This window comes from Lepidochelys olivacea (genome assembly GCF_965140295.1).
Source record: "Lepidochelys olivacea isolate rLepOli2 genome assembly, chromosome: 23".
In the NCBI taxonomy this organism is placed as follows: Eukaryota; Metazoa; Chordata; order Testudines; family Cheloniidae; genus Lepidochelys; species Lepidochelys olivacea.
In genome coordinates this window covers 4,486,146-4,511,305 of record NC_140433.1, presented here as the reverse complement: position 1 = coordinate 4,511,305, position 25,160 = coordinate 4,486,146, and the positions used below count along the sequence as shown (strand labels likewise).

The window sequence follows — 25,160 nt, the reverse complement described above, 5'->3', positions numbered from 1 at the left end:
ACCAAGAGAGCCCTAACTGTAAACTAGGCAGACCAGTGCTCTGGTCCAGCAGAGAAGGGGGGTAAGGGGCCAGAAAGGCCCACTAATCTCATCCACTGTAGCAGGGAGAGATAGAGCTATCCCTTGGACTGATCTGGTGCAGCAGGGATGTCAGGGGAGTGGGGGGAGGTGTAACCCAGGGATCTTTTGATGCCAGCTGGGCTGGCAGAGGGCATAAAGGTTACTGGAATCCCCTGGTTCTGGTATTTACATCCTAGTTTCCCCAAAGGGTGACAGGTTAAGATCTCTAATGAAAGTCATTACCATTGTGAAACGTATGTACGGGAGTTATGGATCTGTACTGAAAATTATGTTCTGAAGAAAGAAAAGGAGGACTTGTGGCACCTTAGAGACTAACCAATTTATTTGAGCATGAGCTTTCGTGAGCTACAGCTCACTTCATCGGATGCATACTGTGGAAAGTGTAGAAGATCTTTTTATACACACAAAGCATGAAAAAATACCTCCCCCCACCCCACTCTCCTGCTGTTAATAGCTTATCTAAAGTGACCACTCTCCTTACAATGTGTATGATAATCAAGGTGGGCCATTTCCAGCACAAATCCAGGGTTTAACAAGAACATCTGGGGGGGGGGGGGTAGTAAAAAACAAGGGGAAATAGGTTACCTTGCATAATGACCTAGCCACTCCCAGTCTCCATTCAAGCCTAAGTTAATTGTATCCAATTTGCAAATGAATTCCAATTCAGCAGTCTCTCACTGGAGTCTGGATTTGAAGTTTTTTTGTTGTAATATCACAACTTTCATGTCTGTAATCGCGTGACTAGAGAGATTGAAGTGTTCCCCACCCCCCTCCTCAGACGTTCTTGTTAAACCCTGGATTTGTGCTGGAAATGGCCCACCTTGATTATCATACACATTGTAAGGAGAGTGGTCACTTTAGATAAGCTATTACCAACAGGAGAATAGGAGTACTTGTGGCACCTTAGAGACTAACCAATTTATTTGAGCATAAGCGTTCATGAGCTACAGCTCACTTCATCGGAAAGCTTATGCTCAAATAAATTGGTTAGTCTCTAAGGTGCCACAAGTCGTCCTTTTCTTTTTGCGAATACAGACTAGCACGGCTGTTACTCTGAAACCTATGTTCTGAAGGTACAGCTTGGGAGTGGGTCACCAGGAAAGGGGAAAAGAAGATTGTCCTCCAGGCAAGATCCATGTATCCATCTATCTCTTTACGTGTAAATTGAGCACTGTCTGGTTCACACTGGGCACCCATTAGAAATGCTAATGAAACCTGGCGGGGACTTCAGAAGGAAGCTAACAGGAAGAGGTATAGCGGCGTGGGGGGACGACGACATTATGTTGGGGTGAACATCAAAGGTTTGTTCTGCTACGTTTGGGGGGGGGGCAAAGGGGACGCCCTGGCATCCTTGCCCTTGGCAGCGAACGGCCAGCGAGTTTGCTTCATGAAAAAGGGACCTCAACCAGGCTTGGCTGAACACGACTTTGGGCGAGACAAGCGTCTTTAGCTGGGAAGAGAACTTGTCTGGTGCTTTGTCTCCAGGAAGCGTGTTCTGATATGTAACCGTTTGGTCCCAATATTCTTACGCCCGCCCCCAGCACTGGAATGTCTATTCTTTGATAATCAACTTATTCTCAGTTTCCTGATCACTATAGCTCAGGGCTGTGTGTTGAGCAGAACTGTGCTGTACAGTTCCTGGGAATTCTGAGCGTGTTCAGCGGAACAGGGCCTGGGTCGAGGACTTTGGCATGAGCTTATCGCTTACCTGCGTAGCCTGAGCGGGGCCTGTGGAGGCCTGCAGGGCAGGGCTCTTGCTGCCAGAGGCTGGTGGTTTTAGAGAGCTGAGCCACAGCACAGATAAGACTGCTTCACGCTAGTGGCTATGGACCCCTGGGGAGTGGCACGGGGTGGGGGAGGAGAGGGGGAATCAGGCTGGGCCCTGTGGGGCTCAGAATCAGGCGCTGAGTTCAGACAGCACTCACAGGAGGGACAGTGGCTAGGGAGGGGAGCTGGCAGGTGCCCAGCGTGAGTTATTTTCCATCGATGCTTCCCCTTAATCAAAGGCTCTGCTAATGGTCACCCGACAGCAGGGTCACGGGAGAACAACATTGTCTTCCTAGCCAGCCGCCCTGTGCGCTGAATTCTAACGAGTGAAGAGCCGGGCACATGGTTCGCCTCTGTTAGGACTTCATCTGATGTGTCTAGGAGCCCACACCAATCGCCTCCCGGGGGCCCTTCTACATGCAACTGGCAGATCTGCCCAATGGCTGTGGATCCAGCCCCAGCAGTGCCTCCACTTTCAGGCCTGAATGGGGACAACTCCCCAGACAACTCCCCTAAATAGCACACACATAGGTGTGTAGGTGGGAAATGGGACATGACTGCCTCGGAAGGAGCACTGCAGAAAGGGATCTGGGGGTCATAGTGGACCACAAACTAAATATGAGTCAACAGTGTAACGCTGTTGCACAAAAAGGGAACATCATTCTGGGATGTATTAGCAGGAGTGTTGTAATTCTTCCACCCTACTTTGCACTGATTGTGCCCAGGATTGTGTCCAGTTCTGGGCACCACATTTCAGGAAGGATGTGGACAAATTGGAGAAAGTCCAGAGGAGAGCAACAAAAATGATTAAACATCTAGAAAACATGAGCTATGAGGGAAGACTGAAAAAAATGGATTCGATTAGGCTGGAGAAGAGAAGACTGAGAGGGGACATGACAACAGTTTTCAATGAAAGGTTGTTGAAAGGAGGAGGGAAAATTTGTTTTTCTTAATCTCTGAGGCTAGGACAAGAAGCAATGGGCTTAAATTGCAGCAAGGGAGATTTAGGTTGGACATTAGGAGAAAATTCCTAACTGTCAGGGTGGTTAAGCACTGGAATAAATTGCCCAGGGAGGTTGTGGAATCTCCATTATTGGGGATTTTTAAGAGCAGGTTGGACAAACACCTGTCAGGGATGGTCTAGAAGATAATGCTTAGTCCAGCCATAAGTGTAGGGGACTGGTCTAGATAACCTCTTGAGGTCCCTTCCAGTCCTATGATTCTATGTGGTTTGTCCTGCTTCTCCTTGGCCTACCTTAGTGAGTCACCTTCTCCATAGGCACAGGAGCTAGGCCCCAGGGGCTGCCACTCCTGACTGGGCACTGAAATTCACTCATAAAAGTTATCCCTTCCCCTGATTCTTTGCAGCAGCATTTTGGAGGAAGAGGGTAGCAGGGGCAGGGGATGGAGATTTGAACTGATCAGTAACAAGGGAATGAGGAAGCTCTGCCGACATCCAAATTAGGTTCTGCAGCTGGCTTCAGGGCATGAGTTTTCAGCTCTGTCCAAACCAGATGGTGAAATCGGTGGCTGGTGGGTTTGGTCCAACAGAAAGGTTCAGAGGCAGTGGTTCTGTCCCCCACTATAGCCCCCGGGCTTCTGATTCGGAGCTGGAGAAGAACCCATGGAACGTCACAGTTGGCTCTGTGCTGCACGTACAGAGTGGCTCAGACCTTCACAGGAGCAGCAAGGACAGAACTTAACATCTCCCTGTGGCAGAACCCTAGTCCCCTGCCACATGAGATGATGATGGGGAACCTCCCTTGTGATTAGCAATACAGCAGGTGAGTCAGCTCCCAACTGAGCGCCCCCTCTCGGCCACTCACTAGATGGCCGTGACCGTCTTTTAAGTCTCTGGAACCAGCCACTGCCCCAGTCTTGGGGTCCCCAGGCACATTCTCAGGGCACAAACCCTCTGGCTAGCACCCCCTTCTTGAGAGCTGGAACCTGCTGTCCAGTTGCCCAACCCCTCGGGGTGCAGCACTGATCCTTCAGCGTCCCCCCTGGCCTGACCACAACCTCTTCCAGGACTCCACTGAACGGCGTGGGACTGCTGCTAGCACCAACAATGCGGCTGAGCGGCTCGAGTGCTCCAAAAACCCTCTGCTCGCTGGGCAGCAGCCATCAGAAAAAAGCAACAAGAAGGTTAGGAACCCTTAGGAAAGGGGAAGATCGTAAGGCAGTAAATATCGTAACGCCACGGTATCAATCCATGGTACGCCCCCAGCTTGACTACAGCATGCTGTTTGGGTCGCCCCGTTTCACAAAAGATATATTAGAAGTGGGAAAAGTGCAGAGAAGGTCAACAAAAGTGAGGAGGGGCACGAAACAGCTTCCAGGTGAGGAGACATTATAAAGCCTGGGACTTTCCAACTTGGAAAAGAGATGCCCGAAGCGGGATCGGAGCGAGGTCTATAAAATTGGGGCTGGTGCGGAGAAAGTGACTAGGGACGTGTCATTTACCCCTTCTCATAACACAAGAAACATAGGTGCCGACTTTGTGAGTGCTTTGGGGCTGGAGCACCCATGGGGGGAAAATGGTAGGGGTGGAACACCCACCAGCAGCCCCCCACCAGTTCTCCCCCCCGGTGCCTCCTGCCCACTGGCGGCCCCGCAGATCAGCGCCTTCCGCCTCCCACCCTCCACAAACAGCTGTTTCGCAGCGTACAGGGAGGCTGGCAGAGAGGGGGAGGAGCGGAGACCCGGTGCTCTGGGGAGGGGGTGGAAGTGGGCGGGAAGAGGGAGGGTGGGACCTTGGATTAAGGGATGGAGTGGGGGCAGGACCTGGGGTTGAGCACCCCCCGGCAGTTTGAAAGGTCGGCGCCTGTGACAAGAACCAGGCGTCACCCCATGAAATTAACAGGCAGCGGGATGAAAACAAACATAAGGAAAGGTTTCAGAGTAACAGCCGTGTTAGTCTGTATTCGCAAAAAGAAAAGGAGGACTTGTGGCACCTTAGAGACTAACCTATTTATTTGAGCATAAGCTTTCGTGAGCTACAGCTCACTTCATCGGATGCAAGATGAAGTGAGCTGTAGCTCACGAAAGCATATGCTCAAATAAATTGGTTAGTCTCTAAGGTGCCACAAACATAAGGAAGTATTTCTTCACCCAACACACAGTCAACCCGGGGGACTCATTGCCAAGGGATGCTGTGAAGGCCAGTAATATAACTGGGTCCAAAAAAGAATGAGAGAAGTTCCTGGAGCATAGGTCCATCAATGGCTATTAGCCTAGATGGTCAGGGACGCAACCCCATGCTCTGGGTGTCCCTAAGCCTCTGACTGCCAGAAGCTGGGACTGGACAATAGGGGATGGATCACTCGATAATTGCCTTGTTCTGGTCATTCCCTCTAAAGCATCTGGCACCAGCTGTTGGAAGACAATAGGAGGATAGATGGGTCTTTGCTCTGACCCAGGCTGGCCAGTCTTATGTTCAGTTCAGCAGAGGCCGTGCACACAGACACACACCAACCAGTTCATTCCACGGCTCTGTAAAGTCAAACGAACCAGTATCCCAAAGCCAGCCTTTTAAATCCGGGTTGTATTGTTACATGCATTCAGGTAGCACCTAAAGACCTTGTCCGATGCCCCATGATTGGCACCACACACACACACATAGTCAGACCGCCTAAAACACCACTCAGCCTGCCCCTGCTGTGATTCCAGTGCAGTGAATAGCGTTCAACACACCGGTCAATGGCCCTCTTGTTCCGAGGGAGAAATAATATGAGAGACCAACACAAACTGGGGGAGGAAAGGCAGATAGTTGGGGGACAGAGACGGGGCTCGTGGATCGGTCTGGAGGGGGCGTCTGCTGTCGCGTGCTGACAACCGTGGATGTATCTGCAGAACTCCTCCCGTGCCACTGAGGGGAGGACCAGCGCTGGGCGTTCCAGAACTGAAATGGGCCGGGGGAGTGACAGATGGTAGAAGGGGGCCTGCTGGACCTACCCACTCGGGCTGCTATGGCTGCGTTGAGATCTCACAAGCTCGGCAGGGCGGCTGATGGGTCAGGACTTGGAGGGGTTTGTGTGGAAAATAAATACACAACCAGGGACGGTGCTGCAGGGAGAGGGACAGCAGTGTGGCACTAGGGGGCGCTGTGCTGCGGGGAGCAGGGTGGGTGACTCACAGGGTGGCGCTCCCCGCACCAGTGCTGACCTCAATGCTCCAGCATGGCACTAGGGGGCGCTGTGTTGCCACGTCAACCCAGTGTCTTGACTAATTTGTGATCATTAAAAATGCCAGGGTGCTTCCCCTCCCCCAAGAGGCTCAGGCTTCTGGCAAAATTCCCACTCCTGTAATTCTGTTCAGCTCTCTAAACTTGCCCAGCAATCTCAATCAGAGATGGGACTTCTTTACGACCCGCTCTGAAGTCTGGAGCTTTGCGCTACGAAACAGCCACTACGCCTCAGCACCAAAAGACACGATTTCTCCAGATTACGTAAAGTCCTTGGGATCCTTAAGAATGAAAGACCCTATAAAATAAGACATTATTATTTTTAACAAAACCCAGCTCCCACATCAAATCTTTACCCCCGCCCTTTCACAGTAAGATCTGACAACTCCAACTTTAATTTACACTTTCAAAACCCCACCTGTCACTTGTAAGCAAATGATCCCACCACCGCAAACACGCAGAGATAATGCAAGACAGGTATGGACCAAAGGTTTGCAGATATCCAGGGCCAGATCCCCAGTGACACCAACAAACTCAAGCACCCCACAAACAGGTGGGAGGTGAGCTCTCTTTGTTAAACTGCCAGCCTCTCCCTTTCCTTTCCAGGAGTGGTTTCAAGCGACACCTTGGAGACCTCCAAGCAGCTCTCCAGCAGAAACCAAGCCAGAGTTGACATTCTGATGGTTTAAAAAAATATATGTATATTTTCAGTCTCTTTTTTCCATCAAAGGAGCTAAAAAAGGCACTGATCCAACCGAAGCTTCTCCTCGTGTTACTTTTAATATAAGGAACATGACTAATTAAGTAGGGCTGTCTCTTTGCATTATGTATGCCTGGTCCTTTCTTGCAGATCTGGGTATTCACTTATTACAGTTCAAATTTTATAAGGGGCCCGATTCTTGTTTCCTTTACATCCGTACTAGGGCAGTTGCTCCTGGTCTAGAGCAGGGTGAGGGAGGCATGAATCAGCCCCACTGACTCCCATGGATTTATGCTTGTTCAATGCCACTGATTTCAATGGGGTCACTCCAGATTCACACCACTTTGAGGGAGCGGGGAATCAGGCCTGTAATGCTGCAGCCTAGATTCGAGGTATCTTTGGTGGCCCTTAGTAATACCTATGTACAAATACCAGCCAATGCTCCAAATTGGCTGGGGACCATTTGATAAGAAGTCTGGGGTGTGGGGGGAATGAAGGTGGCAGGAAAGCCATCGGGATGCCAAGCTAGTCCCTGGCACAGAATAGCCTGAAGGCTGCTCTAATCTACACTGTCTGTTAGCAGCAGCTGGTGATCCCAGGAGATGCCCTAGCTACACCCCCTTCTCAGCCATGTCCCAGTACCACTGGCCGCACCCCCTGTGTTGGTTGCTGGGAGGGGCGTGGGTGGTCTGGGGTAGTTGTACACCAGCCGAGCGGCCAGGAGGAGTGCTCCCATGGCCCGATCAGGCTGCCTAATGACTCATGTCTCGGTCAGTGGAGTCTCTGACAATATTTGACCCTTAAATGAAGCGTGTACACGTCTGGTATTAGGCAACAGGTATAAATAACTCCCCTGATGTCAAACCTCCCCCCGTCCCCTGAGAGGCTGGAGAGCGGGGAGCTCTGTTGGGTAACCCTCTTGTTTCACTCCGCCTTGGCCACTTTGTACTTCCTCTTCACGCGGGCGAAGGGCCCCAGCGACTCGCAGAAGACAAAGTCCCAGAGGACGCAGACCCAGGAGGTGTGGTAGGGCAGATGGTCGTAGTACTCAGCAGCGATCTTCTTCACCTGGAAGCAGAGACACACTGGGGTCTGACCGTGAACACAAATCTCTGCCCTGGGATGTTTCGATGGAGATGCACAACTGCCCAGCGTTCTGTGGTGTCACGTTCATGGTATACTAGGGCTGTTTTTAACCCCTTTCAACCCGGAGCGGGGTGACCGCTCTGCTACAGGTTCCCTGCCTATTTTAAGGTCTTTTGGTTCCCCGCTGGGCTCCACCCACTTTCCCAGGGATTCTACCCCTTCCAGCCAGACGATTGCAAGCAGAGAAGTTCTTACCAGTGGCAGCTTGCTGCCCGGGATGCTGGGGAAATCATGATGCTCCATGTGATAACCCACGTTGAAGGTCAGCCAGTTCAAGGGGCCGTAGTAGGAGAAGGTGTCGTAGCCCTTGAGATACATGTAGTGCTCAGCGATGAAATGTCCGGAGATGGGATGGATCCCCATGGCCAGTGTGGAGCCGGCGATCATGTAGAAGATGGGCTTGGGTCCCCACAAGGAGTAGATCAAGAGGTCATAAGCCAGCTGCACGGCGACATTGATCACCTCCAGGCCAGTGACGGGCTTGGGGTTGACGTAGAGGGGCCGCAGGATGTAGAAGACGGGCTGCAGAAAGAGCCAGAGGATCTTGCGGGGTGGCGAGTGGAAGAAGCGTCCCTCGAAGGCCGTGGGGATGTCCACGTCGAGCCCGTCCCCGGCCAGGTAGCGGTGGTGGTCGACATGGTACTTCTTGAAGGAGGTGGCGTAGGGGACCCCGATGGGCAGGTTGGCGAACATGCCGAAGAGGCGGTTCCACTTGGCCTCCTTGTTGCCGAAGGCCACGTTGTGGGAGATGTCATGGATGGCCAGTGTCATGGAGTGGTTGAGGCAGCCCCCGAAGGCGTAAGCCCAGAAGAAGACCCACTTCCAAGGCAGGTCCTTCACCAGGTAGCAGGCCACCAGCTGGGTCAGCACCATCAGGGTCACTACCCACTTCAGCTGGGGATCTGGACCCATCAGCTTCTTGATCTCAGGGTACTTGGCTGTGGAGGGGATGCAGAAACGTTAGCTCAGGAAGGGCAGGGCTGGGATCCAGCCTGCCGGTGGCGGTATGGCACGTCAGTACCGCCTTACACAAACCATTGCGTTCAATGCATTCGTAGCTGGTGGGCAATCTTGGGAGAGAAGCTGGGCAAGAATCTGCAAGACGAAGGTTCAAGTCCCTCCTCTGCTACAGACTCCCTAGGCCCAGATCCTCAAGAATTTTTAGGCACTGAAATCAATGGGCATGGGGAGTCTTAATTCCTTTGTGGATCCATGCCTCAGTTTCCCCCTTTGTATCATGGCGGGGCTGTAAGGCGCTCTGATACCATGGTACCTTACTGAGACAGAGGTGTGTTATACAGGAGGTCAAACTTGATGACCTAATTTAGGTGGCCAGGTGGCCCTAAAAATCTATGAATCTTTTCTGGTTTCCAGCATCTAAGATTTATCTTGGGCCTGGCTCCTTCATGGGTTATGGCTTTAGAGGCCGCGCCCTTGAGCGCTGAGCTCCCCAGACACAGAGGACACCGTGAGGCTCTGGTTATGCACAGCCAGTCGGAAGCAGACAAGTGCTTTAGTCAAAGCACCTAAAACCCTGGGTCCTCATGGAATACCCCCGGGGTGGGGATGTGGTGATAAACCCACCCTCTGGTGGTGCCAGAATGAGCTGTTGCTCCCAGCTTCTAACCTGATCCTCTCTCACCTGCTTTAATGGGCAAATGAGCTTGTTCATCCCCACTGCCATTGCTGGGCCTCTGAGTGAGCTCCTGTGGAGCCGGGGCAGATCCCACCCTGCAGAGCAATTGTCCCAGGCTCTCTGCAAACTCAAGCAGCTGTTCCTGCAGCAGGTTACGCTCACGTCCCGTTTTCCAGGCCATCTGTCTATAAGCACGTTCTGTACCCGTATAAACTTGTGGGTTGGGAGTCTGTGGTTTGAGTTTGTGAACTGGTATTGTTATTCCAGGCCGGCTGGAAAACACAAGCCCCTTTTCACAAAACATTGAGAGGCTTGGAAATTTGTTTGGATTCCACATCGGAAAACCAAACCAAACCAAGACCTTTCAAAATTTGTTATGAAACTACACAAGGGAGACACCCCACAGAGCCACTGGGCTAGCCCCGTGGTTCGAATATTCACTTGGTATGTGGAGAAACCCAGGTTCAAGGTCCTCCTCTAACAGTTTTTGCTGGCCGTAAAAAAATAAAAATAAAAAAGTCTATGAATCTTCCCTCTTTTACAGAATCCAAAGTCTCTCTTGAGCTTGGCCACTGGAACAAGGGACTTGACCCTGCACCACCTAGATCCCCAAATAAGCGGCCTAACAATCAAGATGGTGACAACTCTACAGTGGAGTTGTCTCACCTAGGGAATTCCTGACTCAAGTTTTACCAGAACCGACGTTGCCCCAGAGACTTTTGGTTTTGATGAATCAGCAAAAAGTTCCAGCAAAAAATTCCCCAACCAGCTCTAACCAATACTCCTCCCCCATGCTAGCTGATCTCCAAGAAGTGCAGCAGGAAATATGCCGAAGATGGACCTGAGCTGAACTCAGGGCTGCTCTGTGCTGTGTGGTCCCGCACCGGACAGAAGAGACGGGATTTGGCTGTAATTGTGTTCTTGGCAGATCCCTTCCCCTGGCTGCTTTACGCAACCCCACCAACACCCCCAGAAAATCCCCTTTATTCGCACCCCAGCCCAATCTTGGCTCTCCTCTACCACAAGGGGGCGACAGAGGATGCAAGTTTGGAGTCAGCCCGTTATAGGGTTGGGAAGTTTGGGTTTGGATCAGAACTTTGAAAGGGATTTGAATCCCAAGGGAGGGGATGGTTTAGACCTGTCTGGGGATCTAGCCTGCTGATTCCAATGGAACAACACCTGACTGACACCAGCTGGGGAGTGACGCCAGCCTGGTTTTGAACCAGCTCCATCCATTTGCATGAATAAGGCATCAAAATACCAGAAACAGGTGTTTTTAAATCACTGCCACAGACTAGAACCCACCCTCTGGGACTAGACCGCCAATCCCCAGTGCTACACAGCAGAGAAGGGGTGGAGGAGGAGACAGCAGGCTACAAATATTATCCGTTGGGTTGGGTTAGACCTCATCTAAACTGTGGTCACCCCACGCCTTATTTACATTAGCTGTGAGAGACAGCTAAGCAGCTGCACCGAAGGCAAAGCCGGGGTAGAGAGCTCATATGGGGGAGCTGCAGCCCAAGCTGGAGGACCAGAGAGAGACGAGGAAAGCCAGACATCTGCAGCCTGAACCAGCGACCTGAGCTTGGTGCTATAAGGAAGTTGCCTCCTGTTTGGGGTTTTTTTGTTTTTGTTCCTCCTGTGTTCAGGGAAACAGGGATTTTAAATGTTCCTTGCCGGGTACCAGACTCCCTTGTCAATTTCCCTCTCACCTGGAGCAACCCTCAGGGCCCCAACCTTTGATCACCTCAAAAAGTGTGGGGGGGGGGGAACGTAAACAGGTTTTCCTCCAGAGCGCCTCTTCATGGCCTGCGGTGCCTCTGCAGCGCCCTGCCTCAGTTTCCCTCTCTTAAAGGGCTCCTCAAAAACTCCGTCCAGTCCCTAGCATTTTAAAACATGTCCCTGCTGGAGGTGGGGAGGGAATCCAATTTGGGGGCCTACCTCCCTTCTGAGGATCGGGGCCTTCATCCTTAAACATGCTGGCCATGCTGCCTTCACCCAGCTGGGCCTTTCAATCGCCCAAATAGCTCATTCTCCTTGAGCCAGGAGTCCTCGGCCCTCCTTCCCGGACAATCCCTTTGCTCTCTGCACCTCTCAGGCCAGTCGCTGTCCCGCCTGGTGCTCCTGGCCCTACCTCGCTAAAATATTTGCAGCTCCTACGGTGCTCTCCCTTAGACCCCTCTATCTGGCCCAAGTTTGTCACATGACCTCTCCGTCACATGACTACACTCATTTCCCCCAGCTGGGAAGGTGTCACAGGTGGGGCTCAGGGACATCTCCCCGTAAAGGGCCAGCCACCCTGTGACACAGTGCAACCAGCAGCAGCCTCGGCCCAGCTGAGGGGTGATACCAAGTTAGAGCCAACGGTCAGCGTGGCCTCCACCCTGTTTTTCTGGTTCCAGACCCATCAGTGTTCCTTGTCGAGCCGATCAGTGGCGGGAACGCGAGCCTGATCAGGCATGATCTGGGGCAGGAATGCAGCTGCCGCACTGGGCAAGGGGATTAGCAAGTCGGGCCTGACGTAGCGAAACCAAAGCCAAAGGAAGAAACAGGGGAATTTGCAGAATGTGGGCCCGCTGCTGCCCTGGGGGCAGGTGAACGTGGCCCAACCTCGGTGGAATGCGCTGAGCTGGGTGCGTGTTGGAGCGGTGACCGCGTCTCCAGGCTGGGGAGCCCCACTACTGCCTGCCAACTAGTAGGGGGTGCTCTTTCCCTGCACAAGCCCCACTTACTAGTCGCAGAATTGCTCTGACACTGCCAGAAAGCGGAGGAGTTCCAACCCAGATCTCGGGGCTAACTGTCGGCATCCTCCATTAAAAATCCCCTGGGGCGTCAACATAATTCGTCGTCTTCTTCCTTTCCAGTCCTAACCTGCTGGGCAGGAAGTGCCGTGTTCCACCCCAGGACCAGGTGCATTTCGGTGGTATTGCTCGGGACAGCTGCTAGATCTACAAGGTGGCGTTTGACGGAGACTCGGCGTGGCACAAATACACCTGGAACCCATTGTTACACACACACACACACACACCACACCCCCCCCTATTTTAAAAGGCCTCACACTAGGGTGCCCATATTTACCAAAGTACAATCAGGATACACATGAGGCTGAGCCAAGCTGCCTGCTGCTCACCCACGCCCCATGCCACTCGGGACTGGGGCTGACTGCCCGAGCCCTACCCCGCCCAGCGCCTCATGTTGCCACTGGCCTCCCCAAATGTTCCTCCGCGCCCCCCTATCGGGGTGCAAACCACTTTTGTTTGGCAAGCCTGGGCATTTATTCTATTTGCTCTTGCCAACAGATCAGAGCAACTTGCAACTGGCAAGAGCAAATGGGACAAATGCCCAGTTTGGCCAAAAAAGGACGTCCGGGACAGGGCTTAAAAAGGGGGGCTGTGCAGGCCAAAACGGGACGTGTGGTCACCCTACCTCAGACCCCCAACAGCCTCTATTGCACTCAACAGGGTGAGGGATGGGGATTTCAATGGAGGAGCTTCCCTGTTGTTCTCCGTGGAAGGAAGGGGGGAATTTTCCATTTTTCTCAATGTGGGCGGAGGGGGAAGTTTCCATCCATATCAGTGGGGTAGGGAGGGGAAAGTCTCCACTGGTTTGCACGGGGTTGGAGGGCAGGGAATTCTCCCTTGCTCTCCATGCTGAACTCTTTGGAAAAGTGCCACCAACCCAATGGGACTGCTCCCCGGAGGGATCTGGCCCAGGCCTGCCTGGTGTCTGTAGTGCATCACGTCCAGAGCCTCCAGGGCAACCAGCAGAGCCTGTCCGTGCATGTGCAGAGCCCCGTTGCCAGGAGGCAGCCGCCGCCTAGCCCTGGGGAGACAAAGCGCCAAGAGGCAGCCGCCTTTGTGCCAGGAGCACCCACCCCACCTGCATGTTACATAAGGCACAAAGGCACCTGGTGAATGCAAACATCATGCCCTGTGCAGAGAGCCAGAAAAGCCACAATGGGTCCTGCTTCAACACCCAGTGCCATCAGTAGACAACCTTGCCCTGACTCCACTGAGCTTTGCCTCAGGCCCTCAGTCCAGCTGGTGATGGGGGCTCAGGCAGGAGGCTGGGCTGGGCTGGATTGAAATCCTCATCCCTCACCCTGTTGAAACCAAGCCGCAAAAGCGATCTGAGGGCTGGACAAAATGCCTGGCAGCGAGCGAGTTCAAGGAGGGTAGCATCTCAGGGAGGCACTGTGGCCTAGTGGATAGTGCACAGAAGTGGGATTCAAGGAAGCTGGGGTCTGCTTCGGCCTCTGCTGCTGGGTGAGCTTGGTCAAGTCACTTGGTCCCCGTGCCTCAGTTTCCCCATCTCTGAAATAAGGCTTATGATACTGGCCTCCCCTTCTAAAGCAATCTGAGATTGACTGATGATAATAATAATAATAATTAATCCCTGGATCTTGTTATTAAAAAGAAGATTGAGGGCCTCCTGTTTCAGTTTCCCCACCGATTGTGCGTACACACACACACACACAAAAAGAACACTCCCCGCCCAGATGAGCCAGGAGAGGGCTTTTCTCAGTGCATCACCCGGGCACGCCTCAAAGTGGCAGCTGCCAGCAGCACTGTGCTAAGTGTCTTTTACAGCTGACAGCAGTCGGTTGTTTAACGCCATGTCTGATTCTCAGACCAGGGCCCCGATCCCCCTTCGCCGCGTGAGGTCACACTGCAAAGTGAGTTGTAAGACAGCACCAGAGTATTTTGCCCCCTCTCTGCACTGGAGTAAAGGCTGGCCATGTCCGTGGAAAATGCCAGAATTCCCCCTCCCCCCCGGCGTGAAGCTTTGTACCCCCGCACTTTGCGCTGGAGTGAAATGGTGACACAAGCTAGGGCACGATGACTCTGCAAAGTTTCACACCTGACGTCTGCAGAGCTGCAGAACTCAACCTGACCTCTCTGTGCGTCATCTAATGGTCCCTTCCACACGACTCCAAATGGAGCCAAAGGCCACGGCACAAACCAACAACCCTCCCACGGTAAAAAGGGAAGGAATTTACGTTTCAAATTCCTTCCGTCTGACTGGCCTCAGCAAACGCGGCTGTGCCGTTTGTAAGCCTCAGTGTCAAATCTTCGGTCCTGGGGGGACGAACATCAAGAGGGAGAAACTTGCGGTTGTTTCTCGAGTGCTCAGATTTCCTTGATCAGCTGGGCCCAGGATCGACTCTACAGCTGATGGTTTTCTAGCAACAGACACGCAATCCCTTTAAATCTGCCAGCTGCTTTTGCTGCCCTCGACCCCCGTAAGACGTCCCTAACACTTTATAGGAAAACAGGCTATGAATTGTCGCCCCACAATTCGCCTTTGGGAACATCTTTGATTTAGCTGGGGATTAGGTCCTGCTTTGAGCAGGGGGTTGGACTAGATGACTTCCTGACGTCCCTTTCAACCCTGATATTCTGTGATTCTATGATCTGGCCCTGAGCCATTTGGTAAGGTTGACCCAACCGATGTGACTGATGACTGAGCATGTCAACTTGCGAAGCCCCCCCAAGAACAATCAAGCCCCATCAGTAGGGCCGTACCGAATTCAAGGTCCATTTTGGTAAATTTCACAGTCATAGGGTTTTAAAAAATCTGAAATGTCAGGGGGTTGTAAACGTGGGGATCCTGACGCAAAAGGAAGTTGGGGGGGGGAAGCAGGGGGTTTCAAGGCCAGCAGCAGCCACTCTCCGGCTGCCCAGCTCAGAAGGCAGTGCAATCACCAGCAGCAGTGCAGAAGTGAGGGTGGCAATATCGTGACACCCCCCCTCCCTCCTACCAAAGCCAGATTTCATGGGGGACTCCAGTTTTCACGGTCCGTGACGCGTTTTTCACGGCCACGAATGTGGCCAGGGCCCTCCCCATCAGGTCTTTTGATCTTGTCTCCTACATCCACCTAGCCCCTGAACATTGGTGCTGTTCTACCCTGACCTCGTGTGGGATATTGCCCCTGGATTTGCAAACAGGTATATTTGGGGCGGAGCTCTGTCTCCTCGGCGCAGGGCTTTGTATCACTGTGGTCTCTAAGGCGCTGACTGTCACCGTGGAGCTGCGTTTTGTGCTGGGGTAGAGGCGTGGGGGTTGAGCCGGCTTCGCGACCCCTTAAGCATCCCCTCCATGCAGGGGGCCGCCCCAGGCAGTATGGAGCTGGCCTAAGGACACGGCTCATTGCATTGGTGTGGATTGAGGGTGTGTGGTGTGGCTGGCATGCATTGTGCTGTAGCTATTCTCTGCCCCACAGGATCCATAGGGGGTGGATCCAGGGTGAGGCCAGAGTATACTATGTGCCCACACCGGGACCACAGGGTGTGGAGCTTGGATTCCAGCAGCAGCATGGATTAGTTATATGTGGTTGCACTAAATGACACCGGGGACAGGCAAGGCCCAGAATATGGGGAGCACAAAAAGGGTTTAAAGTCACCTGAATCTTTTCCATTCCTCTCCATTGTTGCCCCAGGGGCAGGAGCGGAGTTGACTGAGAATGAGGCTCAGGCTAGTGTATGTGGCTGTTGCCCTCTGCTGGATGGGATGAGAACTGCTACTGTGTGTCATAGGGCCTATACTGCTAAGTGCTGGTGGGGATTCTCCAGAAGCTCAATTAGTGGGGATCTGGGGTTTGGAGCAGGAGAAGTTCCACAACAGTCCCAGTGGATTTAGGCAGCCGCGTGTTGTGAGAACAGCCAGGAGAGGGGAGCAGAGAAACACTTCCTTTAGCAACCTCCATGCTTCTTAGAGTCTCTGAACACCCCCCTTCTCTGCCCAAAAGCATGCTGCAGCAAAAACTAATCCCTCTATAATTAGGGTGTCCACACATCCCATTTTGGCTGGGACAGTCCCTTTTTTAAGCCCTGTCCCGGCCATCCCGACTTTTTTGACAAAAGTGGGCATTTGTCCCATTTGCTCTTGCCAACTGATGAAGCTTGGGATGGGACAAATGTCCACTTTTGTCAAAAAAGCAAGGTGCAGAGAAACATGGTGGGGGCGAGCGGTGATGCCAGCATCACACCAGGGGGGAAGAGAGGGCTCGGGCAGGGGGGCGGGCAGGGCTCGGCCGAGCAGCGACGCCAGTCACAGGGGGGCAGGCAGGTCTCAGGCAACCGGCTCAGCCCAGACCTGTGGGAACGGGAGGGAGCAGGGCTCAGGTGAGCTGAGCACCTTGGGTCAGACCCATGTGCCGTGGGGAGGACCACGGGCTAGCCTTACACGGTGTCCCCTTTTCCCTTTGGGAAACATGGTCACCCTATGCATAATCGATTTGCCCCACAGATAAAGAAACAGTGATGAGTTAATTACATAACAATTACCAATCTACAAATATCTACTAACCCCAGTAGAAGGGCTTGACTACACTGGAAAGGTTACCGTGGAAGAGCTTCAATGCAGACACTAGCTACACTGACAGAAGGGGTTCTCCCATCGCTGTAGTTAATCCACCTCCCCGAGACACGGTAGCTAGATGGAAGAAGTCTTCCATCAAGCAAACGCTGGCTTCACTATGCCACTGAGGGGTATGGATTTTTCACAACTCCGGACGATGTAGCTGGGTCGACAATTTTTTAGTGTGGACCTGGCCTAATATCGAGAGAGCTGCTTACAACTCTCTACATTCAACACCAGCTGGTTCTGACTCACCTCCTCTCTCTCTGGTGGCTCCGGTTCCCACTCAGTTCTGACCCATCTTCCCCCGACCCTGGTTCTGACCTACCTTTTCCCTCCCTGGTATCCCCTTATCCCTGCAGGTTCTGACTCACCTCTCTCTGGTTCTCCCTGTTCCCACCAGGTTCTGACCCATCTCTCCTCTTGTCCCTGTCACCTCTGGTCCTGACCTCCCTGCCTCTGGTTCTGGCTCCCACCTCCTCCCTGACCCTAGTTCTGGTTCTGACCCTCTTCCCCTTCCTGCTCGCCTCTGATTCTGATCCGCCTCCCACAGTGCCATCCCCCTTCCAGACAGGAGCCATGGTGGTACCAACCCAACCCAGACTCACCCAAGATCTCCTTCCTTCTCTCTGTATGAGGCTGATCTGTATAGACCCACTCAAAGTCATCCCTGGTGACCCGGTTCCCCATGCTGCGTCCTCTCCACCGGAGCCGGCCCAGTTCCCACTGTGCCGAAAGAACCAGAACTCCCGGCCGGGGCAGCGTCACCTGCACAGGTGTGCTGTATCCTCTCACTGACTTTCCCAGAAGCACTGCAACGCAGACACCTGGCTCAGCTGAAATGTCTTCCTGCCTGCCCTTCCCCAAAGCACCTGCCAGACCTGTTTGGCTGGGCATCAGAACTCCCTGGGGTGGAGTTGGTCTGTAAGTTCCTGGTATTGGGCCCGGGGCCAGATTAATGGCTCTGGCCGCAAAGGGGGCACGTACGCACAGCTCTTTTGAGCGGGAGCCCAAGTCTGCAAACCTAGGCCCCGAGACGCGCTGCGGCGGGCTGTGCAGATGTTCCCTTGCGTGGTCACCGACAGCCTGATGCGACCGGCCTGGACGTCCTTTCTAGAGCCTTTGGGCCCATCAAAGTCAGGCTCTTGGTGGTTTCATCTTGGGAAACAGGCTGGTGGAGCCCTCACTAAGGTGCAGCTTCCAGTGACCCTGCACTGAAGTACCTCCAGGTGCCGCACCGATGCCCTGGAGGACAAGGACACAGACCACCGCGGCTCGGCCACACAGGAAACTTGACTGGAACAGCTCCTGGGAAACAGGCTTTTGCTGGGGCAAGGACAGCCGGTCGGGAGGTATTGGACGGAACAGGGTTTCCTGCAGAAAACACCAAGCTGTCAAACCCGAAGCTTTTCCCACAAGAGGGGCAGCTTGGGCTGAACTTTCTCAGCTCCACCATGGAATTCCTTCTCCAAACCAGCCAGCCGCCATCGCCTGATGCTTACAGCGCTCACCTCGCCCGCTGGAGATGGGGGCGGGGGAGGGGGCCTGCGGGGTTCAAATCCCCGCTTGGCTTGATTCAGAGCAGCGGCTTGTACCTAGATCGCCCCCTTCCCAAGTAGGTGCCCTAACCATTGGGCTATACAGTGGGTATCTCCTTCTGGCCCAATGTGTATTTCATTGAATTCACACCCTACCCCAAGCCAGAATAACTTCCCTCTGTAGACAAGCCCAGGAGAAGTGACGCAACTTTCCTGTATCTTTGGCTCTGTGGCACTTATTTTAAAAAGTGCTCTGCTAGATGAGATCACAGGCCAGCAATACCTGTATCCTGTCTCTGACAGCTGCTAGTCTCACTTGCTGGAGAGCAAAATTCCAGGAACAACCTCCTCCCCTGCCCTCTCCACCCACCCACCCACATACACAGCGTGGGCAATGGTGTAATAATCTGTTTGACGGGGAAAGAAGAAGAGCTCTGTGTAAACTCAAAAGCTGGTCCTCTCTCACCAACAGAAGTTGGTCCAATAAAAGCTATGACTTCTCCCACCTTGTTTCAGCAGGGGAAAGAGGTTGGTTTCCACTCTGATGCAAGAGGGCTGAGGTTGGAGGCAAACAGGTCTCCTCTCTGTGTTTTCAAAAAGAAAAGGAGGACTTGTGGCACCTTAGAGACTAACCAATTTATTTGAGCATGAGCTTTCGTGAGCTACAGCTCACTTCATCGGATGCATTCTGTGTTTTATTAGCCACATATTCCAAAACTTTTTGCCTCAAGAACATCATATGGCATTGAGTTCCACAGGCGAACAGTGTGTTAATGGGGGAAAGGGAGCATTGCTTTCACTCTCACTGAGAGTCTCCAGGTTCTGGTATTATAAGCATGTGAGAAGGCAGCCACACTTGGAGCAGAATTTATTCCTGGACATGTACAATAGTCCACAGAAACCTTATGGTAAAACCATTCTCCCCAAAATCCCGAAGTACAAGGGGCTCACAGCAATTTTCCACTCAGGAAATCCATTCCAGCTCACCTTCCTGAGAGTCCATTTCTGTCGTATATTGTGGTCCTGCCTCTTTAAAATTAATCATGCATAATTACCAGAGGACATCCCATGATGCAGACACCACTCCAAGCCTGCCTGCTCATTGTTCCCAGTCTGTAGGAGCCATCATGGCCCTAAAAGAGAGTCCTGGTTTAAACTAGTCTCGCTCTGGTTCTTGAAGCGAAGAGATTGCAGCATACTCACAAGGAAGACACTCTCGGCTTTCTAGCCATCCGGCCATCTATCTATCTATCTATCTATCTATCTATCTATCTATCCCCATAGCCACTCACCCATCATCCATCTACCTAACCTCATGGTGGAAAGCACGCTCTGCATGAACCAAGGAGTGGCTGTTTTTGTCAGGGGCCCAGCAGATTAGTAAACGGTGCAAACTGCTAAACCCAGACAAGAAACTGTAATCCACCGGTCAACTGGAACCTGAGTACTGAACCTCAGCGAGTGTAAACGAGTTAAAAGCATTAAAAAACTAGGACATGGAGGGTTGCAAGCCACCCCCGCCTTTAGCCTTCCCAGATAATCTTGCTGAGGATCGGAGAAGATGAGGACAAGGTTTCCAAGTCTATATAGGAGCAGATTAAAAAAAAAAGAGAAGAGGACATAAAAGTAGCCATTTTAGTGCTCATAGGGGGAGGAGGCGGTTCTGGAGGTGTATGTAACATGGTCTGACAGGTACCATCTGAAAATGCTCCCACTTTGGCTGCGGTGTTACTGCTTAGGGAGGAATGTAACCCCAAGAAAACCGCTGTGTTTGAACGATACCCGTTCTGATCTCACACAGAGAAGCGTCCCCAAGCTGAGGCAAAGAGCAAGAAATGGAGAGTCTGGAAATAATGAGAAATGGCATCATCACAGGTTTTGCTACTCACAGCTAGGGGCGCCTCCTGCTGGCCGCTCTGGGGATTAGCTCTTTCAGCCCCACGCCCTCTTCTTGCCGTTTCTTGGCTCGTCGTCTCGCTCTGTGGCCCCCTCTCTTGCTCCTGCCGCACCCCGTCTTGGTGGCTTAGCTCGCCGACTAAGTCACAAGAGTCCTCCCCATCCGGGGTGCCATCAAAGTCCTCCACAGTGTCCCCGGCCATCCTTACGTCCACTTTCCTGGTTGAGTCTCCCCCTCAGTAACTTGAGACCAATGGTCCTCGCCAGTCTTCGAGATCACTGCCCATCTGTGCCACTCATTCAGGAATAGGGGAATCCAGGCCCACCCTCTACTCTGGGTTCCAGGCCAGGGCCCCAAGCTCCTGCACCAAGGTCTGTGCTACCCTAAACCTTCCTGTCTCTCCCCAGGACAACTTCCCAGGCTTGCCTTTTCCATCCTTCCTCTTCAGTCCAAAACCCCTTTTGCCAGGGGAGCAGCAGTAGCTCTTTTCCTGCTACGAGCTCCCTGGTTTCACAGAAACCCCTCCTGTCCCTACACAGGTGAGCTTCCCCCATTAAGGTTCTCCTCTCAGTGTAAACTACGTGAACCCCTTCAGTGCGAGCGTGGGGAACACGGCCCATCCCAGGCACGCTCGGAGACAAAACTGTGGTCAGTGTCCTCGATAAAGGACAGTCGGAAAGGTTGGCGAGGGAGCCCTGTTTGCTGAACCTCACAAACCATAAAGCCACAAATCATCTCTCGGCCAGCTACTGCCCAGCGCGAAGGGGCTCTTGCCCAAAAGAGGACTCAGGACAGCGTGGGCCTGGGCCCAGCCATCCAAACTTGGCAGCCAAGCGGAATCAACACCAGCTTCTTCTCAGGTGCTGGGTTGTGTCACAGAAAGTAAACTGATAATGGAAGTCAGGGGCACGTGCCAGAATGATACCGAGACTTGGAGGGCAATTTTGTGCGACAGATGACAAGCGAAACAGACTGAGCCAATGATAAGGAATGAGCTCTAACTGGTAAGCATTAACAACCTCTGACTCACCCACGGGAAGATTTAACACTGAGCCATCAGCAATGCTCTGATACACTAGTCAGCCCTGGGTGGGGGACCTTGTTTGTTTGACATGGGATTTACTGGGCGTGATTTTGAGAAAGAAGAAAGGGAGGTGTCGCCCATGGTGCCACTGTGTCTTTGAAATTAGGTTGGTCTACAACTGGGACACCTAGGAAAGCTAATCCAGATCAACGAAAGGGGTGAACTAGAAGTGGATTACTTAAACCCCGTTCAATCCCAGTGTGGAGATTGTTGTGCAGAATTAAAGTGGCCTTAATTCCGTTTAGCTGAATGGTGAATTAAACTAAAGCAAATTCAGGCCATTTGAACAATGAATAACAGCATCCACACAGGGACTGAAGTGGTTGAACAAATCCACTTCTATTCACACCTCTGGTTCATTCAGATTTATTTCCCTGCATGTCCCCGTGTAGGGCAGCGTTTAATCGTGTGTAATCACCAGATGCAGATAGAGGGTGCACACCCCAGTCTGCATCTTTGGAGCCATCCTGTAATGTAACGAATAAAGAGAGTTCTGCTTTACAGTGTACATCCCTGGTCTCACTCCGGTTCCTGAAGGGCAGAGGCTGCCGTACATTCATGAGGAAAACGCCCTCGGCTGCTTGTGCCTGCTAGAAAACAGGACGGTCCCGGGCCATCCGCCCTGAGCGCTCCCAGCTTATCTTCTCTCCTGTGCCACTGTGCCGAGCCAGGACTCCTGCTTCTGGGACTCCCCTCCCCAGTGCCAACCCTCTTGTTTTGGGCTCTGCTTCCTCTAACCAGCCCCTCTGCTTCTTCCCCTAGTTCCTAGGGGCCCCCTGTGCAAGTGCTCCTGCCCGCAGCTGCCAAGGGGCAAAATGTGTGTGTGTGTGGGGGGGTGTTATGGGGCGAGAGGGAAAGGATTACCACCTTGAAGCACTGGGGTCAGCAGTGACACCAAGGCGAGAGCGTCCCCACCCGCGCTCCCTGCAGTGCAGTGCCCCCTAGTACTGCACTGGGGTACTGGGGTCAGCACGTACTGCAAGGGGAGAGCACCTCCATCCCTGCAACACAGCGCCCCCTAGCATTGCACTGCATGGTGAATAAACGTACCCTCGAGAGCCACTCCCCCGCAGGACAGGGGCAGTCTCCCGGGGGGGGGGGGCATGATGGGAAGCTTGCACTGCTGCTGACCCTATTCTGAGCAGGAAGCCACCCTGAAGAGGTTTGGCTAACCAGGAAGCAATGCTTCCATTTGGAAAAAACTCTCCCATCCCACACCTGGGCCATTTCTTTAGGTGCCTAAATATAGATGTCAGAACCTAACGGCAAGCCCTTGTGTCTGAGCATCTGGCCCAGAGCCAGGAGAAAGACTACATCTTTCCAAACAGGGAAGTGTCCTGCATTGCTGTGGGCGTTGGCCTGCCTGGTTACACCTGTAAGCCTTGCTTGGCCTATTTAAAAGCCTTGACAAGAATCTGTGATTTATACGGATTGGCTCCAACCCCGGCGAGGAAGTGGGACGAGCAAGCGAAGACACGGCTTGGGAAAGAAAGGGAATCACGAGTGGAGAAAGTGTCACTGAGCAGAGCACAGAGCAAGGTGCCAGTGTGTAGGGCCCTGGAGTGAGGACTGAAGCCATATTGCCAGCTCTGTGCTGATTTAGAACCTCAGATGGGTCACCTCTCTGGGCGGTTTTGTGTCTTTAGCTGAGGGCTCCTTGAGGGACACTGTCGGGACAAGGTGATGTCTCAGCATCACAGGTGAGCTTGCAGCTCAGATTCACACATTCTAGCCTCCGGACTATGGCAGCGAGGGCCAGCGTCTTTTCGTTATGGCTTTTGCATCTCCTTGCTGAAGATCTGATATCTGTTTTGTTAGACTCATGAGAAAATCCATCTCTGATGGAACGGAAAGCTATCTGTCCAAAGGACTTGGCTGGCTCCCCTCTCTACAGCATCTGAGCCCCTCGTAATCTTTAATGTATTTATTGTCACAATGTCCCTGAGGTAAGGCACTACTGTTATCTCCATTTCACAGATGGGGAAACCGAGGCACAGAGAGACTAAGTGACTTGCCCAGTGTCACACCAGAAGACAATGACGGAGCAAGGAATCGAATCCTGGTCTCCCAGAGGACAGGTTAGCGCTCTAAGCACTGAGCCATCCTTCCTCTCTGGTGTTACCTGAAAGCACTGTTTAGTAAACTCCTAATCATCATGGTCTCTTGCCTCTAGCCAAACAAGCTGGTTCTTACCCTTCTCAAGGTGCTTATCTAAGGGTATGTCTACACTACGGAATAAGGTCGAATTTATAGAAGTCGGTTTTTTAGAAATCAGTTTTATATATTCGAGTGTGTGTGTCCCCACAGAAAATGCTCTAAGTGCATTAAGTGCATTAACTCGGCGGAGCGCTTCCACAGTACCGAGGCTAGAGTCGACTTCCGGAGCGTTGCACTGTGGGTAGCTATCCCACAGTTCCCGCAGTCTCCGCTGCCCATTGGAATTCTGGGTTGAGATCCCAATGCCTGATGGGACTAAAACATTGTTGCGGGTGGTTTTGGGTACATATCGCCAGGCCCCCGTTCCCTCCCTCCCTCCGTGAAAGCAAGGGCAGACAATCGTTTCGCGCCTTTTTTTCCTGAGTTACCTGTGCAGACGCCATACCACGGCAAGCATGGAGCCCGCTCAGGTAACCGTCACCGTATGTCTCCTGGGTGCTGGCAGACGCGGTACGGCTTTGCTACACAGTAGCAGCAACCCCTTGCCTTGTGGCAGCAGATGGTACAGTACGACTGGTAGCCGTCATCGTCATGTCCGAGGTGCTCCTGGCCACGTCGGCTGGGAGCGCCTGGACAGACATGGGTGCAGGGACTGACTTAATTTAGAGTGACTTGACCAGGTCATTCTCTTTAGTCCTGCAGTCAGTCCTATTGAACCATCTTATGGTGAGCAGGCAGGCGATACGGATTGCTAGCAGTCGTACTGTACCATCTTCTGCCGGGCAGGCAAGAGATGAGGATGGCTAGCAGTTGTACTGTACCATCTTCTGCCGAGCAGCCATGAGATGTGGATGGCATGCAGTCCTTCTGCACCGTCTGCTGCCAGCCAAAGATGTAAAAGATAGATGTAGTGGATCAAAACAAGAAATAGACCAGATTTGTTCTGTATTCATTTGCTTCCTCCCCTCCCCCGTCTAGGGGACTCATTCTTCTAGATCACACTGCAGTCACTCACAGAGAAGGTGCAGCGAGGTAAATCTAGCCATGTATCAATCAGAGGGCAGGCTAACCTCCTCGTTCCAATAAGAACGATAACTTAGGTGCACCATTTCTTATTGGAACCCTCCGTGAAGTCCTGCCTGAAATACTCCTTGATGTAAAGACACCCCCTTTGTTGATTTTAGCTCCCTGAAGCCAACCCTGTAAGCCGTGTCCTCAGTCGCCCCTCCCTGCGTCAGAGCTCTGTTAGTGTGGGAGGACAGCATGAGCTCGGAGAACATTTCATCGCGAGTGCGTTTTTTTTTCTTTCTAAGCTTCACTAGCCTCTGAGAAGGAGAAGATCCTGTGATCATTGAAACACATGCAGCTGGTGGAGAAAAAAAAAGGGACAGCGGTATTTAAAAAGACACATTTTATAAAACAGTGGCTACACTCTTCCAGGGTAAACCTTGCTGTTAACATTACATACATAGCACATGTGCTTTCGTTACAAGGTCGCATTTTGCCTCCCCCCACCGCGTGGCTACCCCCTCAACCTTCCCCACTCCCTGTGGCTTACAGCGGGGAACATTTCTGTTTAGCCACAGGCAAACAGCCCAGCAGGAATGGGCTC

General features: G+C 52.6%; 1 protein-coding gene across 3 annotated transcripts in view; it reads right to left on the bottom strand.

Moving 5' to 3' along the window:
* Positions 1-6,792: 6,792 nt before the first annotated feature.
* Positions 6,793-25,160, bottom strand: part of LOC311511471 (sphingolipid delta(4)-desaturase/C4-monooxygenase DES2-like) — a 28,040-nt gene continuing 9,672 nt past the window's right edge. For 2 of the 3 annotated variants that reach the window (XM_084612109.1, XM_084612110.1), the window contains exons 2-3: positions 8,073-8,815; positions 6,793-7,799 (exon numbers count right to left, since the gene is read on the bottom strand). In XM_084612109.1, coding sequence (XP_084468235.1) covers positions 7,656-7,799; positions 8,073-8,789 — 861 coding nt within the window. In that variant the 5' untranslated portion in view covers positions 8,790-8,815 and the 3' untranslated portion in view covers positions 6,793-7,655. Of the gene's footprint in view, positions 7,800-8,072; positions 8,816-17,480; positions 17,662-25,160 lie in introns of those variants that run through there. The other variant, XM_084612108.1, reaches the window with a different exon arrangement.